At 34.7% G+C, this 19,819-nt stretch overlaps 2 protein-coding genes across 5 annotated transcripts; one reads left to right on the top strand and one right to left on the bottom strand.

The window, feature by feature from the left end:
- Nucleotides 1-4,313: 4,313 nt before the first annotated feature.
- LOC130459310 (uncharacterized) lies at nucleotides 4,314-7,925 on the bottom strand. 4 transcript variants are annotated; one of them, XR_008918620.1, is made up of 4 exons: nucleotides 7,340-7,923; nucleotides 5,954-6,951; nucleotides 4,643-4,715; nucleotides 4,314-4,374 (listed from the first exon to the last, which is right to left on the bottom strand). XR_008918620.1 is itself a non-coding variant. In XM_056826584.1 (3 exons), the coding sequence occupies exons 2-3, from the start codon at nucleotides 7,392-7,394 to the stop codon at nucleotides 6,206-6,208; spliced, it is 801 nt and encodes a 266-aa protein (XP_056682562.1). In that variant the 5' UTR covers nucleotides 7,395-7,405; nucleotides 7,638-7,925; the 3' UTR covers nucleotides 5,707-6,205. The 4 variants fall into 4 exon arrangements, 3 of the variants coding, with proteins under 3 accessions (XP_056682562.1, XP_056682560.1, XP_056682561.1); XM_056826584.1 differs by lacking the exons at nucleotides 4,314-4,374; nucleotides 4,643-4,715 and having other exon boundaries at nucleotides 5,707-6,951; nucleotides 7,340-7,405; nucleotides 7,638-7,925; XM_056826582.1 differs by lacking the exons at nucleotides 4,314-4,374; nucleotides 4,643-4,715 and having other exon boundaries at nucleotides 5,707-6,951; nucleotides 7,340-7,535; nucleotides 7,638-7,923.
- Nucleotides 7,926-11,042: 3,117 nt separating this feature from the next.
- On the top strand, nucleotides 11,043-19,103 carry LOC110801205 (ABC transporter G family member 12). The gene is made up of 9 exons (XM_022006539.2): nucleotides 11,043-11,522; nucleotides 14,001-14,080; nucleotides 14,704-15,168; nucleotides 15,786-15,908; nucleotides 16,017-16,148; nucleotides 16,830-17,114; nucleotides 17,306-17,578; nucleotides 17,671-17,778; nucleotides 18,440-19,103. The coding sequence occupies exons 1-9, from the start codon at nucleotides 11,213-11,215 to the stop codon at nucleotides 18,791-18,793; spliced, it is 2,130 nt and encodes a 709-aa protein (XP_021862231.1). The 5' UTR covers nucleotides 11,043-11,212; the 3' UTR covers nucleotides 18,794-19,103.
- The last annotated feature ends 716 nt before the right edge of the window (nucleotides 19,104-19,819 follow it).

Raw genomic sequence — 19,819 nt, 5'->3', positions numbered from 1 at the left:
TTTTGACACGTGTCTTGAAATTAGCGGTTTTGGGAAAAGGAGTAGTGTTTTATTGTGATACGGCGTCGTTTAGCTAAAAGCTTAATCTCAAACATTTTTTTATTTTTTTGGGGGTTCGAATAAGTCACAAGTCAATACAAATTACGAATAAGGTAGGGGGGTTTATAAATTTGATCGTGATTAGTTCGTTTAGTAACGGAGTAATAGGTGAATCCGCCTTTTTGAAATAAAACTGGTTCACAACGCCAAACCTTTTTATGACCTCCGGATGCTTTTCATATTCCCCGTGAGTTCTCTGGAGTTATATTGGGTGATTGGAACCATCTATTTTGTATGATGAATGATATTTTAGTCGATTTTCTTACAAAACGCATGTACGTGTTGAATTAAAGTCAATTTGTGCTTTTAAGTGAAAAATTAGTAGGTTTTTATGGTTCTAAACTTCCTTATATGAAAACCCTATACATTTCCCGAAATTTGGGAGCTCCCGAGACCGGATGATTTGGACTTTTTCAGATCTCAAAAGGTTAGAGGTCCAGATGCTTTTCATATATACTCTGATTCCCCGGGATAAACTTTAGATGGTTTGAACTATCTACTTTAACTCTTAAATGGTGTTTTAGCTAATTTACGAGAGAAAGGGGTACTTAAAAGGCTAGGAATATCATATGAAAGTACATAACATAAATTATGTCTAATGAAATCACCACATTTTTAGCATGGAAGGTGAAATTCTGAAATCTAACCAAAAGGAAGTTTGAAAGGAATACAAATTGAAGAAAGGAGGTTGAACCAAAACAAAGACTAACTTGTAACTTGGTGGGAAGAAAAAGAATATAGAAGTAGCAAAGGTTAAGTCCTACAATTTATACCTTTCTCTTGAACTTTTCAATTAGGTAATCTATTGAGGATATCGTGGTTATCCTAACTGGCAGAGTCAAGACATAACATTATCACCTAGGATAATTACGTTATCCTCAATATAATCCTTCCTACCTTACCTGGAACAAGTTCCTACATGTTTTCCCATGTTTGATTTAATTCCTTAGGTCATCTCCTATACGTTGGAAATTAGCGTACCAATTCGGCTTTATACTCGTAAGTATGGGGATAAAAGTCCATGTAAGAACTACTCCGTACTTATTATGCCCTTAACCGCCCAGATAGTAAGAATTTTGTCAAATTTCGAACGCTCAATCAATGTTTGTTATTCGTATAAAGCATACCCTTGAGCGATATTATAAACAATAGTTATTACCTTCATAAAGTTGAGTGATAGTATAGATAATAGTTCTTACCTTTATAAAAGTCGAGTGATAGTATAGGTAGTAGTTCTTACCTTCATAAAGTCGAGTGATAATATAGATAATAGTTCTTACCCTCATAAAGTTGAGTGATAGTGTAGATAATAGTTGTTGCAATTGAAATAGAGCTCCTCCAAGTGAATTTTTTTTATGTACTTTTGACTTTTGGATTTAGAAGTAATAATTCGAACAAGTATTGGAGGCTACTGGCTAGGCCTCGATCAGCCTTGATGGAAGATCCTCCCCTGGTTCATTACATAATTCATTCTTAAGAAATTAACTTATGAGCAACGATATGGAACATGGAGTCATGTTGGAATTAGGTGCTACTAAACTGAAAATTATTAGGTACACCCGGGTGCATTGTGCACCAAAGGGTATTTTTATAATTATTTGTGGTCCCCATCACATTTACTCCTCACTTATAAAGAGAAAATGTGAGAGGGTGCACCGTACACCTGGGTGCATGTAATATGTTCTACTACTAAACCCCGAATTTTCATATGAAAATATTATCTAGAGCCCAAAGGTCTAATGGGAGTAATGCCTTCCAAGGCCCAAGATCATTATTTGGCCTTGATGATGTCCAATTTTAATGTCCTCCACCGTTTTCTTCATATCTCTACACTTTAAAAAGTGGGAGATGTTAATGTTGTAATCGCTAACTGCTGTACCCGGGTACAACCAGCTCTGGTTGTACCCCCAAAACGACGCGCTCATATTGTTTGTTCATTCTTGTCGACTGTTTTTTTTTATTGTACTGTTTGTTCATTCTTATTGTACTGTTTGTTCTTTCTTGTTGTACTGTTTGTTCTTTCATGTTGTTTTTTAAATTCATCATCAAATTTTCATAATTGTTGTATTTTTTGTTATTTCTTCTGGAATTTTATGTTTTTTTTTATATTGTTTGTTCTTTCTTGTTTATTTGTTTGTTTATAATAATCATATGGTTAATGTTCATAATTAAATTCTTCATTAATCTTTTATTCTTTCTTTTTGTATTGTTTGTTCTTTATTGTTGTACTGTTTGTTCTTTCTTGTTGTTTTTTAAAATCATTCATCAAACTTATTGTTGTATTGTTTGTTCTTTCATGTTGGCTTTAAAATTCATCATAAAATTGTTCATAATTGTTGTATTGTTTGTTCTTTTTTCTGGAATTTTATGTTCTTTTTTATATTGTTTGTTCTTTTTTGTTGAATTATTTGTTCTTTCTTGTTTATTTGTTTGTTCATAATAATTATTTGCTTTATTGTTTGTTCTTTCTTGTTGTATTGTTTGTTCTTTCATGTTGGCTTTAAAATTCATCATAAAATTGTTCATAATTGTTGTATTGTTTGTTCTTTTTTCTGAAATTTTATGTTCTTTTTTATATTGTTTTTTTTTTGTTGAATTATTTGTTTGTTCACAATAAATATATGGTTAATGTTCATAATGAAATTGTTCACTTCATTGGTCTTTTATGTTTTTACAAGCGTCTATATTGTTTATTTCCAAATAAATAAATAAATGTTCATTTCCAAAATAGTAAATGTTCATTCCAAATAAATAAATAAATGTTCTTTTCCGAAATAGTAAATGTTCATTTCCGAAATAGTAAATGTTCTTTTTTGTAGTGTATTTCCAAATAAATAAATGTTCATTTCCAAAATAGTAAATGTTCATTCCAAATAAATAAATAAACGTTCATTTTCGAAATAGTAAATGTTCATTTTTGTACCAGTATTTGTTCTTTCTTGTTTTATTGTTTGTTCTTTCATGTTGGCTTTAAAATTCATCATAAAATTGTTCATAATTGTTGTTTTGGTTGTTCTTTTTTTCTGGAATTTTATGTTCTTTTTTATATCGTTTGTTCTTTTTTGTTGAATTATTTGTTCTTTCTTGTTTATTTGTTTGTTCACAATAAATATATGGTTAATGTTCATAATGAAATTGTTCACTTCATTGGTCTTTTATGTTTTTACAAGCGCCTATATTGTTTATTTCCAAATAAATACATAAATGTTCATATCCAAAATAGTAAATGTTCATTCCAAATAAATAAATAAATGTTCATTTCCGAAATAGTAAATGCTCATTTTTTTAGTTTATTTCCAAATAAATAAATAAATGTTCATTTCCAAAATAGTAAATGTTCATTCCAAATAAGTAAAGAAATGTTCATTTTCGAAATAGTAAATGTTCATTTTTGTACCAGTATATTAATGTTCATTTTAAACAACACAAAACGACATCGTTTTGGATGGGGGTACAGCCAGCTTTGGCTGTACCCGGGTATAGCCAAAAATTTGCTGTTTTAACTGTTGCTTATGAATAGTAACTCTCTAATATTAATGGGTTGGGCTTAGTTAATTAGGTTTACCATATATTTGGGTCTTTGATCCGTTTGTCATGACCTGCAACTTATTCATATACTACGTATTAGGGGTGTTCAATTTTCGGATATAGGATCTGATCCAAACCGAAATTTCTTGAACTGAAAAATGTGATCCGGATCCAATCCGAAAATTTCGGATCGGATACCCAAAATTCCGAAATCGATCTGAATTCAAAAATAAAATAAAATTTAGGGTTCAAATTTGAAATTTTCATCCACACTGCGCGCAACGCGCGCAGCCAGCCACTAGTATCGGCTCAAAATCATTAGTCTTAGGCCTCTTAGCTAACAAAAGATGAGATACATACTTGTCTGCCTGAATATGGTTGTGGGCCGTTTTGGGTCATGTTTTGTGCCGAGCCTACGTGTTTAAGGGTTGTTAATCTCGAATACCATGAAGAAAAGATGATAAATAATAAGGAGTAAGAATAAGGAAAATCTTAAAATCCCATGATTATGTGATTCTATTATTCTACTAATCCTTTCATAAACATTTTTGTCAAAATATTTCATACAGTATATGATTCTGTTGGAAGAAATTAACTTTTCATACAGTATAAGTGTGACATTACTTGTAACAAGATTATTAAATGTTATATTTTCTATGTTAATTAGAAAATATAAGTATGTAATTATATCTGCATTGGTAGAGTAATGTCTGGTATTTACCGATCCCCTATAAGCTATGCAGCAACCTGCAGTAAATTAAGTTCAGTTGTCAAACAAAGGGATATATATATATATATATATATATATATATATATATATATATATATATATATATATATATATATATATATATATATATATATATATATATATATAATTCAAGCTTTCTAACTCAGATTATTAACCCAAGTATTATGACTTAGGTAATGAACATGTATATATTGTTTATTGTACAAGAATGATTCTTAATCTGTGAAAAAAATTGCATTAATGAAGACAGAAGAATGTATGTACCTGCAGTATACATTATACAGAAGAATCTCAGTCTTGGAACCAAAGCAGTTACAAATTGTTTCTGCCGGAGAAACTGTAAATATAATATTTTGGGAATTAGCTTAACCGATGACGTATTTGACCGTAATCTCCTTATATTCGACCACCTGTATTATCGTTTTAAACGGCCCCTGAATATATCCGAGGAACCTTCGTGTGATACTTAAAATTAGACAAGTGATTGTTAAGTGAGAAGAACTAGAGAGAGAGTAACTGATTTGCTTTTTTAGGTAATGATTAGATAGATCCTTTTTTTAATGATTACAATAGAGTATTTATATGATTACACGGGGGTAATTATGTAATTATGTCTACTTCTAATGAACAGCTGTCCTCCTTGGTACCCAAGACCCAAGGGTAATTTTGTCTTTTTATACCGAGTTGGGCTGACCATGTATATGGGCCCAAACACAAATAAACACCTTTTACATACATAGTACTAATTAAGCCATTAGAATTTAGAATCAAAACTAAAGCTTATCAAAATTCAAATAACAGACATTTAACTTTCACAGAACATTGACTGTTTAATTGTTAGACCTGGTTAAATGGTGGGCCGGGTTCGGACCGGGCCGAGACATAAAAAATCAGCCCTTTGTGTTCGGTCGGGCCAAAAAAAATTGTGCCCCAACCCTGCTTTTTTCGGGGCACAATTTTTTTAGACTTGATTAAAAGTCGGGTCGGGGCGGACTGGGTTTTCCCGGGCCTCGGGCATAAAAATATGACCATTATGTCGGGCCGCCGCGCCAAATTGGTGTGCCCAAAACCCGCTCATTTGGGTCATGGGCTTTTTAGGTTATTTTCTAGCCGGACCAAATTTATAACTAAAATTGTTGTTTTACGTTGCCCAAAGCCTGTAATTAATTCTAAAAGTTCGGGCCAGACCCATGTTGATATTCTAGTCTACTTATTTTCCACGACATTTTGAAAGTTTTGTGACCAATTCGAACAACCCAAGCATCCACATGAACTTCAACCAATTATCAATTTTCCAAAACATACATGGAAATTAAGGTCAAACAAACTTCAGTAATAAAGGTAATTATAACATCAAAATCAACAAAACACAAAAACTAGGCTTAGGCACAACGGTACGACGAAGCACACTAACTTTAGTGTAACTAGACTTAGGCACAATGGCCTGACCCGGCCCGGTACGACAGCCCGTGGCTTGGGCCATATTTTGATCTTAATCAAAAATCCAAAATCAACCAAACAAAAACTAAAAAGTTTGATAACCATATTAGTTTAGGGGAGAGAGAAAACCATTACCTACATACGAATTCTACTAGGAGAGCACCCATAACAACGTTCCATTCTCTCAAAATTCTCAAATGAAACCACATATAATCCAAACTTCTTCGCAAATGAAATCAAAAAATCATCAATCATAACATACTCCTTATAAATGCAATACTTCCCCAAAAACCAATCACTTTATGAACAAAACATATCCCCCAAAAATCCAAATTGCATGTTATCCAAACACTTCTACATGACAGGTACTCCATCGCCATTGCCAGCCTATCCATCAGACTCCCCAACCCATTCTCTTTCCGGGCCGGGCCGGGCCGGCCCGGCCCGGCCCCACCCACCCCCATCTTTATTATTGACCCTATCCTGATTTGAAACCTTATCGCAGTAGTCATCACCACGGCTTCGTGTTCGTGCCGTTTCGGGCCGGGCTTTTTGCGGCGGGTCGGGCCTCAGGCCCGGCCCACCCCTATCTTTATTATTGACCCTACCCTCAACTTCAACCTGATTTGAAACCTTATAACAGCAGTCTTCACCACTACTTCGTGTTCGTGACGTTTCGGGCCGGGCTTTTTGTGTCGGGCCGGATCGGGCCACGGCCATCTTTATCCTCAACTTCAACCTCATTTGAAACCTTAATATCACAGTAGTCTTGACCACATTTATTACTGCATTTCCTTTCTTCTTCTCAATCTTGAACCTCTTCAATTTCCTCAATTTCCCTTGTCTCTTTTTCTTTTTAAAACTCCATTGTTGTTGTTGTTTAAGCTTATGAGACCTTTTCTTCTTCTGAAACTTGCGCTTAGATTTCAAGATTTGAACCCAAATCAGCCACCCCAATGCAACAGTGAAGCCCAACAATACAGAATTATCAGAAGCATATAACAGGAATTGAAATTCTCTCATCGATTTTTCAGTTAATTTGGTTTTCATCATCCATCTAGTATCATTAAGTCCTTTACGCAGAATACTTTTTAAATCAACATTATCACCTGTAAGAATCTTGTGCATTTTCACTGACAAAAAAAAAAAAAAAAACCAGGGAAAATTTCTGCATTATTAACATATCTACAAAAAAAAACTGCAATTTCGAACAAAAAAACAGGGAAAATTCTGCATTAACATATCTACTACAAACTGCAATTTCGAACAAATTTTCCAGAAAACAAGAATTCACAAGAAAGAATTCACTGTAAGAATCTTGTGCATTTTCACTGACAAAAAAAAAAAAAAAAACAGGGAAAATTCTGCATTAATAACATATCTACTACAAACTGCAATTTCGAACAAAAAAACAGGGAAAATTCTGCATTAACACATCTACAAAAAAACTGCAATTTCGAACAAATTTTCCAGAAAACAAGAAACACAAGAAAGAATTCACTATAAAATGGAAATGCTTACACTTTTCAGCAGAATTGATGTCTTCGACTGTCCGTTTTCGATGCATCTTTCCCATCTCCTAAAAATCTTCAAGAAATTAATGCGGGTTAATTAAAGAAGTGAAAATCGATCTTGAACCGATTTCTGCAATCGAATGAAGTTTGGAGTGAAATTTGAATCTTGATGCAGTGAATTGTGGGAAAATGACGCAAAGTTACTGAAATTGACGAAGGAAATTAATTTGAAGACTTGAATCGATAAACAGAGTATAAACAGTAAAGAATAAACGAGGGAAAATTAAAAGAAATTGTTGTCGTACCAGAATTCTAAAGTTTGGGATTTATGTTTGAAGAATTGGTTTCTTTCTCTCTCTTCAGTTTGTAGAATTTCTGGGTGTAAATGTAATGATGAAGGTACAATTTCCAGATTTTTGTTCAGCTTAATTTTTCAATATATATTTGTTTTTGTTTTTTTTTTTTGGGAGGGAGAAAGTAACTGTTGAGTATGCGCGCGCGAGAGTTTGAAAGGATTACGGTTGACTTTGGGCCGGGTAAGCCATTAGCCACCCACCTCTAAAGATGGCATGTGGGTCGGGCAACCCGAATTTCAACCCAACACGAAAAAAGTATGGTAAGGCACGGGCACAAAGTTGTGGGCCCGTGGGCCTTAATTTTTTGGAAAAAGTACGACATGATTCAATCTGACACAACAAAAGTACAAAACATGCTGGTTGTTGGTCGGGCCGGTCCGAAGCCCAATTAGAAAAAGGCCAGGCCTGACACGAGTACGAAAAAAGAACGGTCTGGCACATGTACGAAGTTGTGGGCCCTTGGCCGGGCCCGGGCCTTAAATTTTTGGAAAAAGTGCGGTAAGGCTCGGCATGGCACGACTCGACCTAGCATACTAAATTTAGTAAAATTAGCCTTAAGCACGATGATCCGGCATGATAGCATGTGGGCTTGTGCTGGGACATGGTTTGAACTTTTCAGCCCGGCCCGACCTGATATAAATATGAGCCTTGTGTGGGCACGTCCCGGTTAGGCCCACGTCCACCTCTAATCGGGTTTAATCCGATTTAAACTCGGGTGTTAATTCACTTATTTGGTTTAGCCGTTTATATTGGTCCATTTATCAACTTGGTTTGAACATGCTTGATATGGGCTCGTGAATCTGTACAAAATTAGCATACTTTGGATGACTAAGTATGTAGTTATAATTCGTATTTGTTTAAAGTTAGTAAAGAAAAGGATATTATCTTATAATGGGCCTAATGCCTTCCAAGGCCCAAGATCATTATTGGGCCTTGATGATATCCAATTTTATTGTCCTCCACCTTTTTCTTCATATAATCGGCTCAAAATCATTAGTCTTAGCTAACGGATGATGTTATACATCATACATACTTGAAGATGGTTGTAGGCCATTTCGGGCCATGCTTTGTGCCGAGCTTACGTGCTTAGGGGTTGTCTAGGCCCGTTCTACGTCCTAACCTACTATTCATGTCTCTTGTCGAACTTTTCGAAAGGGAGGCTCAAGCACAACCCACATCCTAACCCGTCGGATTCGCATCCTCATGCCGAATTTTGCAAAAAGAGCAGTCCAGATATAATATAAACTCTCATCCCACCATGTCTAAGCAGCTAATTTTCACTCAATTTAACGTAATTTTATCATGTTGGACCGTCTTTTGTGGTGACTTTCTATGATAATGAGGCCGAAGTGTTGTGGATACTTTTTTTTTTTTGCTACTCCATAGTATTTAAGGATCATGAAAAGTATTTTTGCCAATTTGCATTATTAGTTTATTACTCACATATTGAATATATAGAATATTCTTGTAATTATCCCATCACTAAAAATTTATGATCCGTTTATTTTGTTTGTATACTTACTTGTACTTTACTTTGCTCTTATCAACCTCAAGTTGTACTACCCAAGTCAAGTTTTGACCATCATAAGTTATAACCAGCTCAAGTAGTTCCATGGCCATACTAGACTCATTACACTACGTATTAATATTTAACACATCAAACAAATAATCCACCCACAGAAAAAAGTTAATCTATCTGTCTCGATTTACTTGCCTCATCATTTGACTCTTTTTTTTTTATCATTTTATGTGAGTTTCTTGGTAAAATAGAGCAAGTAAAATGAGACAGAGAGTATACTTTACTTTGCTCATGCACTACAAAATTATGCATTATTAGAGACTAATTTTGAGATAGATACTATAAGTATCTCAAACTTGAAACGGATTCCTACAATTTTGTCTCTAAATTAAAATTGAGATGCAATTGAATAAGGAGTTTCAAAAATTCCGTCTCAATTTTGTAATGGATTTGCCAAAATCCCGTCTCAAATTTTTTGAAACGCCCTCTATAAAGACGCACTATATATTTTCGTCTCAAATCCGTCTCTAAGCATCATTTTGAGACAAATTTAGACTATTTAAAGACGAAATTTCTCGTCTCTATAAAATGATTATTTTGTAGTGATGTCAGCATATCAACCATAAATTACCTCGAGTGTTTAACGTCATAACCAACTCAAGTAGTACACAAACATGTTAGACTCATTACACCCCATTCTAATAAATATACAATACAACAAACAAATAACTAATCCACCCACCGAAAAGATTAAGAATTGTTCCAAGCAAAAACCCATAACAAGTTAACAACTTGACAACTTTCAAATTGGATAGTAGATGGAGCCATAAATACCAAGAATGTGAATATGAATATCTTCTTCCCCCTTCACCTCCCACAACTCCACTAACCAAATTCATTCAATTTCAAAAAAAATATCAATTTTTTGTAGCGGTGTAAACATTAAATTCTCTTCCAAATTGGCCCCACTTTGCCACCCATTTATGATTATTACGTGTCTTTAAACCTTTTAAACTCCCCAATATTATTGTTATTACTTGTGTTGGTGTTTAGGGCGTTTTGTTCCCTTTAAAATAAAAATAAAAATAAGTTTCAGATCTAATAAGTTTAGATAAATTACAATAGGCTACAATTTGATCTTATTGGGTCAATAAATTCCGATCAAGTTCCATAAGTTGACTCTCTAAAGTTTACTATATTGAAATCAGGTTTGACCGGGTCCTATCAGAACATTCAAGTTTAATGAGTACCTGTTAAGATAAGTTCAATTCAGATAACTTCAGGTTTCACCCGACAAATAGAACGTGCCTTACTCCTTTAGTTCATAAATAAATGTCGATATAGCATTTGTCCAATAAATTAGGGTCCGAAAATCGTATTCACCCCGTTTTTTAATGTTCTTCCTGTTCAGAATCTTGTAACTATTTAGATTTTAAGATTTTGAATTTGTTCATAATATATACGTAGTAGAAAAAAACTAGGTCATGTTCTTCTGAACTTTATTTGGCTGAACTGAATTGAATTGAATGGAGTTGAACTGAACTGAAGTGAATGAACTGAATGTAACGTTCTGAAATTAACTCCAAAAGAAAAAGGTCATAGTCAAATAAGATGTTATTTGATTCCTCTCAGTGAATGTTTTAACAATAGAAATTTTTTATATTTTTTACTCTTTTAAATCAGATATATTGACGGTCAAATATGTACATTGACAAACGTATACAGTCAAAACAGTGAGATCAATAAAAAAAAGTGAGGGAGTATATCATTAATTCATTATTGGTCATTGGTATCACATCATACAAATAAAGCCATTGTTTGTTGGTAGTTGAACTCTTAACACTTAAGATTTTTATGACCATAATAACAACAACAACATAAACATAATTACATAACCATCTCCTACTACTACTACTACTTAGCTACCTCATTTACTTACTATTTTTAGTCCCTTTTTTTATTTTGTATAATCTATGTATAGTTAATAATATCAACAACAAAAAACATGGAGATTGAGTCTTCTACTTCGTTACAACCCAATGACCCTAGAGGCTCTCACCGGAGTTACAAGAATGCCGTCTACGAAGACGACAACGACTCGGAAACGAGCGGTGGCGGTAGCGGTGGAGGTAACGGTGGTGCAGGGGTGGCGTATCTAGTATGGGAGGATCTCACGGTGGTGTTACCAAGTTTTGGTAATAAGCCTACTAAAAGGATACTTCAAGGGATTAATGGGTATGCTGAGCCTGGTAGGATTATGGCTATTATGGGCCCATCTGGTTCGGGAAAATCTACACTTCTTGATTCTTTAGCAGGTTCGTCAAATAACGATACACTTTTTTTAATTCTTCTTTTTCTAGTCTTTTGAATTTTTCTAAATTGGTTCGATTTTGAGTTAATCAGTGATGTAAACAAGATTTGATCTTATAGTTTATCTATACTAATATTGAAGATTATACCAACTAAAATGAATAATATCACCAAATTCTTCTGGTTAGATTTAAGTTAATTAGTGATGTGAACGAGATTTGAACTTATAGTTTACTCACCAATTTCGAAGTTTGTAGAAACTAAAATGAATAATATCATCGAATTTTGCTTAGATTTAAGTTAATTAGTGATGTGAACGAGATTTGATTTTATAATTTTGTTGAGGATAACGTAATTATTACAGAGGATTAAACATCTGATGAGATAGAGTTTAGGGTTTTTAAGTTTTTGAGTTTAGTGTTAGATCTAGAGAACGAAATCGAAATTCAATTATGTTATTATTCTGTACGAATCAGTCACAAGGGAAATGAATTAAAAATGTTATTCGACTATGTGATATATGTCTTTTTCTAATAGGTTTTGTATTAATTAATAATTTAATATGAGTCGATAATCTATTCCTTGTCGGGTTAATGATAATCAAATTATAGTTTTGAACTCTTAACTATTTTTACTTTTTTATTTTGCACCTATGATGAGGTAAAAATGAATAGACATTGATTGTGTGCTTAAAAAAGGAACAAGTACACTAACAAATCATTTATCAATAAAAAGAAATAAAAGTCCTAAAATGGGGTTTCCTTGTTTGAGAAGATGAAGTTTTTCTTCATTAAATTTGGGTTTCATTTCTATACCTTTTGCTCAATTATTTTTTGAGTTTCAATTGGGTCATTTCACAATTTTTGTTTGTCTTAAATTTGGGTGACTAGTTTCATCAATCTCAAAATTTGTGGTCCTTTGTCAAACAATAAACCATTAATGAGCACATGTTAATTATTTAAAGGTATGGCCTCCAATAGAGGGACCATATCCCACAACTAGGAACACAATCAATTCAATTATAGTTAACTAATTCAACATTACAAGATTTCTTTTTTACAAGTAGTAAAAAATTTCTTTTTTTACATTTCTAATAAAATAGAGAAGGAAAATATTGATAAAATTCCGTAAATAAAAGAAAATTTAAACTATAAAGTTAAAATCGCATCCATTCTTGATCCATTCGACCTGTTTTGACTTTTTATACTATTCATACACCAGTCTGATAAATTTGACCTTTTTTAACTTTTCATACTATTCATACACCCGTCTGATCAATTCGATCTGTTTTGACTTTCTATACTATTCATACACCCGTTCTGACCTGGTGTAAGAAAGTTTTAACAAATTTAAGCACAATAAAGTGCACCGCCGCAGGAAACAAGGACATAAAGACAGGGTTACATATCTATTTCCCTCTTAAATAAGTTGAGTAAATAGATAACTGAAATCCAACTACCTTTCATAAACCAATTTTAATGCTTTCACCAACTCAAATGTCTGCTTCATTAACAGCTAACCAATCTAAAGTCTAGCTTTTTTACAGTTAAATATGGCCCGATGCCATTAATGTATTGAGAAACGGAGAAAGTATAGATTAATACAGACGGTCTATGTAAACTTGTCACCTTGAAATATCAATGTGTTGTTACTTGTTCGATTAAGATATTATTGTATTATTACTTGTCAATTTCTAGTATCGATAGAACTGGGCATGGGATGGGCCAGCACACGGGCTTTTCGAGCTTGGGATGAAATTGGTCCGATGTTGCACGGGCCTATCGTAAACCCGGTACGGCAAGGGGCACAACAATAGGACATGGGTAGATATAATTTTAGAAACTTGGCATGACCACGACGGGCTAGTCTGCACATCAGTGCACATATTTTTTAAGCAATTAAAAAAACTCTTAAAATTAGTAAATGAATCCACTAGAATGACACGATCTTGTTTGCCACGACACATGGGTTGGCCCGTGCACATACCTCGTTCATGGAAGATTCGCCCGTTCCAGGCAAGACCCGATAGGGCACGCGGACGCAACACGTGCCGTCTGCGTGCCTCGTGCCCATCTCTATGTATTGGTGCAAAAGCGAGCACTTTCAATAAACTTGTCCTTACAAATATTGGACTGAATATGTATTACACATAACTAACATTGAATACTAAGCAACTTCATGTATATTAACTAAATATGGAATACTATTACAACAATCAAAAGAGAGTATATAATATACATCATTGAATACATGAACTCATAATACTATTACCATTTTCGGCCTTGTTTGGACACTCTAGCTGAAATAGAGCTAAAAGTGATTAGTGAAAAACCGCGATAATTTGTGTGGCTTCTAAAGTACTAATTATAGTTAAGCAGTGTAAGAAACTGGTCATGTTTATGCATTTACAGGAGTCTGTGTGTTGCCAACAGACCTATACAAGTTTTGAAACCATCTGCTTTCTTCCATTGATTTTTCTGCAGGCAGACTCTCGGCAAGCGTTGTCATGACCGGAAATGTTCTACTCAATGGCAAGAAGAAGGGAATACAATACGGCGGTGTGGTAAGTCGTTTACCATTCAGTATTATGACTTTAAATTCCCTGCATAAAATATACCGTATAAAAATCCAACACGGAAAACACTGAGACCTGATCAACTATGGCTCGGCCCGAAAAGGTGCGGGTTTGGACAGCCTCAAACACACATTTTTAGACAAAACCCAAGCCCGGCCTGAAAACCAGCACCAAATTTATGGGTTTGGCCATGAATTTTTGTGTTAAACACGACGACTTGACTCGAATTTTGATCACCTCCAAAAATACTGAAAAATGAGCAGCATAAAAGACTTGTTGAATTATCTGTATTTCCAGGCATAAGTGACACAAGAGAATGTGCTCCTAGAGTCCTAGGAACTCTGACAGTAGTTTTATCATTCAGCATGAGTTTAAATTCTGGGCATAAAATATACCGTATAAAAATCCAACACAGAAAATACAGAGACCTGATCAACAATAGCCCAGCCCGAAAAAGTGCGGGTTTGGGCAGCCTCAAATACGTTTTTTAGACCAAAACCCGACCTAGCCCGAAAGCCCGCAACAAATTTTTGGGTTTTGCCATGAATTCTTGTCTAAAAATACTGAAAAATAAACAGTACTAACTTGTTGAATCATCTGTTTTTTTGCAGGCATATGTGACACAAGAGAACGTACTACTAGGAACTTTAACAGTAAGAGAGACGCTCACTTACTCAGCATATTTGAGGCTTCCACCGAACTTGACCAAAGAAGAAGTCGAAGGGATCGTAGAAGGGGCAATAATGGAAATGGGTCTCCAAGAATGTGCTGATACGATAATTGGGAACTGGCATTTGAGGGGCATAAGTGGTGGTGAAGCAAAGAGATTAAGCATTGCTCTTGAAATTCTCACACGCCCTCGTCTCTTGTTTCTTGACGAGCCAACCACCGGGCTTGACAGTGCTTCGGCTTTCTTCGTGGTCCAGGCCCTTAGGAGTGTGGCCCGAGACGGGGGTCGAACCGTGGTTTCTTCGATTCACCAGCCTAGCAGTGAAGTTTTCACTTTGTTTGATGATCTTTGTTTGCTGTCTTCTGGTGAACTGGTCTATTTTGGAGATTTGAAAAAGGCTGTCTTGGTAAGGAACTAAGGACACGAACACAAAACCTGTGTTAAAAGAAAAATAAAAGGATAAATTGTTTTTTTACCACATACACAAATCGAAAAAATTATTTTTGTCCACCTAAAAAACTAAAACATGTATTTTAGTATTTTACCAACTAAAAGAAAATTAAAACTTGTTTTTTACCACCGGAAAACAGAATAAATGGATGAAACCGTAATGTGCGACTCGCTAATTCAATTTCTCTCCACTTTTTTCACTCTAAAAATGAATTTTGTTAATTTTGTGAATTAATGAGGAAAAATTATGTGAATTCGTAGAAAAGAACGAAGCAGAGGAAGAAAAGAGAGTTAAATACATAAAATCGTGAAAGAAGAGAAAATATCAGAAATATTATCGTTATTGAGCCCCCACATAACGATTTCATCTATTTTCCATTTTTGGATAGTAAAAATCAAGTTTTAGTTTTTTTTAGGTGATAAAATACAAGTTTTAGTTTCGTAGGTGGTAAAAGACAATATTTCAATTGTTTTAGGTGATAATGAACAATTTTTCCAAATAAAAAGTATGACTACAGAAACTACAACCAACCAAGAACACTGAACTCTTAACTCTTACCTTCATCGTTGCAGTTCTTTGCACAAGCTGGATTCCCATGTCCGAGTAAAAGAAATCCATCTGACCATTTTCTGCGCTGCATCAATTCAGACTTTGACAAGGTCACAGCTACACTGAAGGGATCAATGCGAATCAGAGTATGTACAAAACATTAAGAGCGTGTTACTCTTACTATCTTTCAAATTAAATTATTTCTCCATCTAATATCGGTGTTTTCTCCTTTTTTTCTCATCTGATTTCTGAAGCAAATCGAGACAGTATCAGACCCTATGATGCAAATGGAAACATCACAGATAAAAGCAATGCTTATTGAAAAGTTCAGGAGGTCAGAGTATGCAGAAAAGGTTCGAGTAAGGATCCAAGAAATAACATCAATGGTAAGCATCCTAGACACATGCTCGCTAAGTCAATGCGAACTAGACCTGTTCAATGGACCGGCCCGGGCCAGGCTCAAATGGGCTGTGCCATGCTGAATTGTATTAGTTTTAAATGGGCCGGTCCGGGCCGGGGCGAAGCCTATTTAGCCCAGTTCAGCCTCAGCCCCTTTTCTCAAAGTATAAACCACTCTTAGTTCATCCTTATTGATAAAAAATAACAAAACTTCTTACATATATCATTACATTTTATTTTTTGTTGACCGGCAATGCTACTTCATAATTAACAGCTACTCTTTTTCCAAAATCTAATGATCACAACAACAAAAGAAAACCTAAAAACAAATCCAACTTCATACACCACACCCTTCAATCTATAAGAACCATATAATAGAAAAAATAAAAAAATAAAAAGTGGATGAAATTGTAAACAAATGGACATTAATTGCAAAACTACCTCGGCATTATTGGAATAGAATCAATAAAGTTATCAGGTATTATACCCCTTTTATAAAAGTAAAGGACTTAACCCTGTTTAAAATGGGAAGGATTCGGGCTATTAATAGGCCCCCAGCCCATTGAACAAGTCTAATGCGAGCCAACAATTATACAAACAGGAAAAGAAAAAAAAGAAGGGAAAAATTGCAAGTGTTATCAACCCTAATGCATAACCATATATTGCAGACAGGACTCCCAACAGAAGCACAGAAAGGTAGCCAAGCCAACTGGTGGAAGCAACTAACAACACTGACTAGGAGGTCTTTTGTAAATATGTCAAGGGATATCGGATATTATTGGCTACGAGTGGTTGTCTACATAGCAGTATCTATATGCGTGGGTACCATCTATTTTGATGTTGGCACTGGTTATACCGCGATCTTGGCTAGAGGAGCTTGTGGTGGATTTGTATCGGGTTTCATGACTTTTATGTCTATTGGTGGTTTTCCATCCTTCATTGAAGAAATGAAGGTAAGCATCGGCATCACACTCTAAATTTTTAATCTAAATCCATTACATTATATTAAAACAGACACCAGTGACACGTGTCATTTCCTTGTGCAAAATGTTCCCGACAAAAAAAGTCCCTTCAAAATCTAGTCAAATAATTTTTAGAATATCCGTGCATGCACGAGACCTAATCTAGTTTATTTCTAATGCAGATCTTTTATCGCGAGAGGCTCAGTGGGTACTATGGAGTTGTTGTCTATATTCTATCAAACTTTCTCTCCTCATTTCCATACCTGGCAGTAATAGCAACTGCTTCAGGGACAATAACTTGGTACATGGTGAAGTTCCGTCCAGAATTCTCTCACTACGTATTCTACTGCCTAAGTCTTTTCGCGAGTATTTCAGCAGTAGAGAGTTGTATGATGGTGGTAGCTTCACTAGTTCCCAACTTCCTTATGGGACTTGTTACAGGAGCTGGAATCATTGTAAGACGATCTCTAATTGTTTCATGACTTTTCTCCATGTAACTTATAGTAGAAGTTTTTCCTCATAAACTATATGAATTGTTGTTATGCAGGGAATTATGATGATGACCTCAGGCTTTTTCCGACTGCTACCTGATCTTCCTAAGATTTTTTGGCGCTATCCTATTTCATACCTGAGTTTTGGATCTTGGGCAATACAGGTAATCAATCATCAATGACTAAATATGAAGAGGAAGTTTTCGGAGCACATTGAAATGTGCTATCACTAATGCTCTATTTTGTTCGACTAATTTCAGACAAAATAAGTTCATATAAGGTTTAGATAAGTTCATATATGTTCATATAAGATAAGTTAAAAAAAATAAGTGTATTTTTCAGACATTTTCACACACAAATAAGTTTTTTGAGATAAAATACGTACAGATAATATAAGCTCAGGCAAAATAATTCGAACAAAACGGAGCCTTAAGTATGAAAACTAATTTTATAAAAATAAGAATATAAGATTTTGAAACACTTAGACTAGCTTAGAAATTATCCTACCATGTACCTAGACAGAACTCTCTAAACCCTGTCCACAACAAGACCCATATTGAGGGGGGGGGGGTTGTATAATTGATGACATTAACAATTCCCAAAATGCAGTATGTATTATCTCGGCATGGAGGAAGTTAATAGTATGCATTACCTGACCGATTTTTTTTTTTAATGTGTTATTATTTTGCAAAATATACTCATATTCCGTATTAATGTTGGTGATGGGTTCAGATCATTAAAATTCCATATTTAGGGTTCATACCACCTTCAAATATCTGTCAGAATGACTCAGAATTTCACTAATTCAGAACTTGGTATGTGCAGGGTGGGTACAAAAATGATCTTGTTGGTCTCACTTTTGATCCACTAGTACCTGGTGATCCCAAGTTAACGGGGGCTTATATTGTCACAACAATGTTCGGGGTTCCATTGGACCGTTCCAAATGGTGGGACTTGGGTGCAATTTTCATGCTCATCTTACTTTACAGGGTTTTGTTTTTGGTCGTCTTCAAAATCAGAGAAAAAGCATCACCGGTTTTTCAGACATTTTACAGAAAGAAGACCTTAAACCACCTTAAGAAGAGACCCTCTTTTAGGAAGACTGCTTTTCCTTCTAGAAGACATCAACCTCAATATCCATTGTCATATCAAGAAGGTCTAAGCTCTCCATTACCCTAAAAAAAAGCCATAGTACATTTTCCAAATTGTATCCAAAGTGTCAACTCCGTAAGCTTATTGTTCATAGAAGAGTTCTATCGTTGTGCATTTTACCTAAGGTTTTGTCTCTCAAGACCTTCAACACAGAAATGGTGGTGCTAGGGCCATTGGAGACAGATTTCAAGTTGAAGAGAAGTTTGAATTGTCTTAATATATAGGAAAGCAAATGGAGTTACGAAGTTTTTTCTGTAACAGTAATGCAACTTTATACAGAATACATGTTGAAAAACCAAGACACATAATGCAGAAGAAAGATTGTTTATTCTTGTAAGTCACAGAAGAAAGATTGTTTATTTCTTATAATCAGGCTAGTAGTACAGAGTTACAGACTACTGTTTAGAACCAGGGTTAACCAAGTAAAAAATGAGAGAGTTGAAAGGCAACACTTAGACTAAAAACTGAATAGCTAAATATTATCACCATAACCTATCATACAGTTGTCTTCAAAAACTCATCTTGATGAAGATTTCTAGTTCTAGGGAAGAGTGGGAAGAGAACTTTTGTTCATCAACTGTGAAAGTGTTTATGCAGAGAACAAGGCGGAGTAACAATGGAAACCTAGGCTCTCGAAATTCTGATTTTCCTTAATATAGATGACACTGGTTAAAACAGCTGCTGTGGCACAGGTCCTAGCAATTATAGCATGATTAAAGAGGCGAGGTAATGTATTATAAATATAGTAATATGCTGAATCTCTTGCAAAAGCCCTTCTCTAGTTTCCTTAGCTTCTAAGCAGAAAGCAAGTAAAAAGGAAAATATTCGACATAGAAAATAATTGAAAAGGGGGCTTTAAATCATAAAAAAAAATACCAATTGGCCATTCATGTAGTCATTTCCAAAATGTCAGAGGGGATGTAAGCCCAGTGATCAGTAATAAATCTACAACAAACTCAATGTAAAATACAGGTCTTGCTTGCTTAAAAGTCTGGTTATGGGCTCTAATGCATATTAGGAAACAAAGCCGAAAGACATGACGCTAAACATACT

Source organism: Spinacia oleracea, chromosome 4 (assembly GCF_020520425.1).
Source record: "Spinacia oleracea cultivar Varoflay chromosome 4, BTI_SOV_V1, whole genome shotgun sequence".
In the NCBI taxonomy this organism is placed as follows: domain Eukaryota; kingdom Viridiplantae; phylum Streptophyta; class Magnoliopsida; order Caryophyllales; family Amaranthaceae; genus Spinacia; species Spinacia oleracea.
The sequence above is the reverse complement of the archived record's forward strand: the minus strand, read 5'-3'. Positions and strand labels throughout refer to the sequence as shown.

Coding starts and splice junctions, on each gene's coding strand:
- LOC130459310 (XM_056826584.1), bottom strand. CDS start 7,394: ATGGGAAAGATGCATCGAAAACGGACAGTCGAAGACATCAATTCTGCT. Junction 6,952..7,339: donor CATCAATTCTGCTGAAAAGT/GTAAGCATTTCC, acceptor TTTTTTTGTCAG/TGAAAATGCACAAGATTCTT.
- LOC110801205 (XM_022006539.2), top strand. CDS start 11,213: ATGGAGATTGAGTCTTCTACTTCGTTACAACCCAATGACCCTAGAGGC. Junction 15,169..15,785: donor ATTTGAAAAAGGCTGTCTTG/GTAAGGAACTAA, acceptor TCATCGTTGCAG/TTCTTTGCACAAGCTGGATT. Junction 17,115..17,305: donor CCTTCATTGAAGAAATGAAG/GTAAGCATCGGC, acceptor TTTCTAATGCAG/ATCTTTTATCGCGAGAGGCT.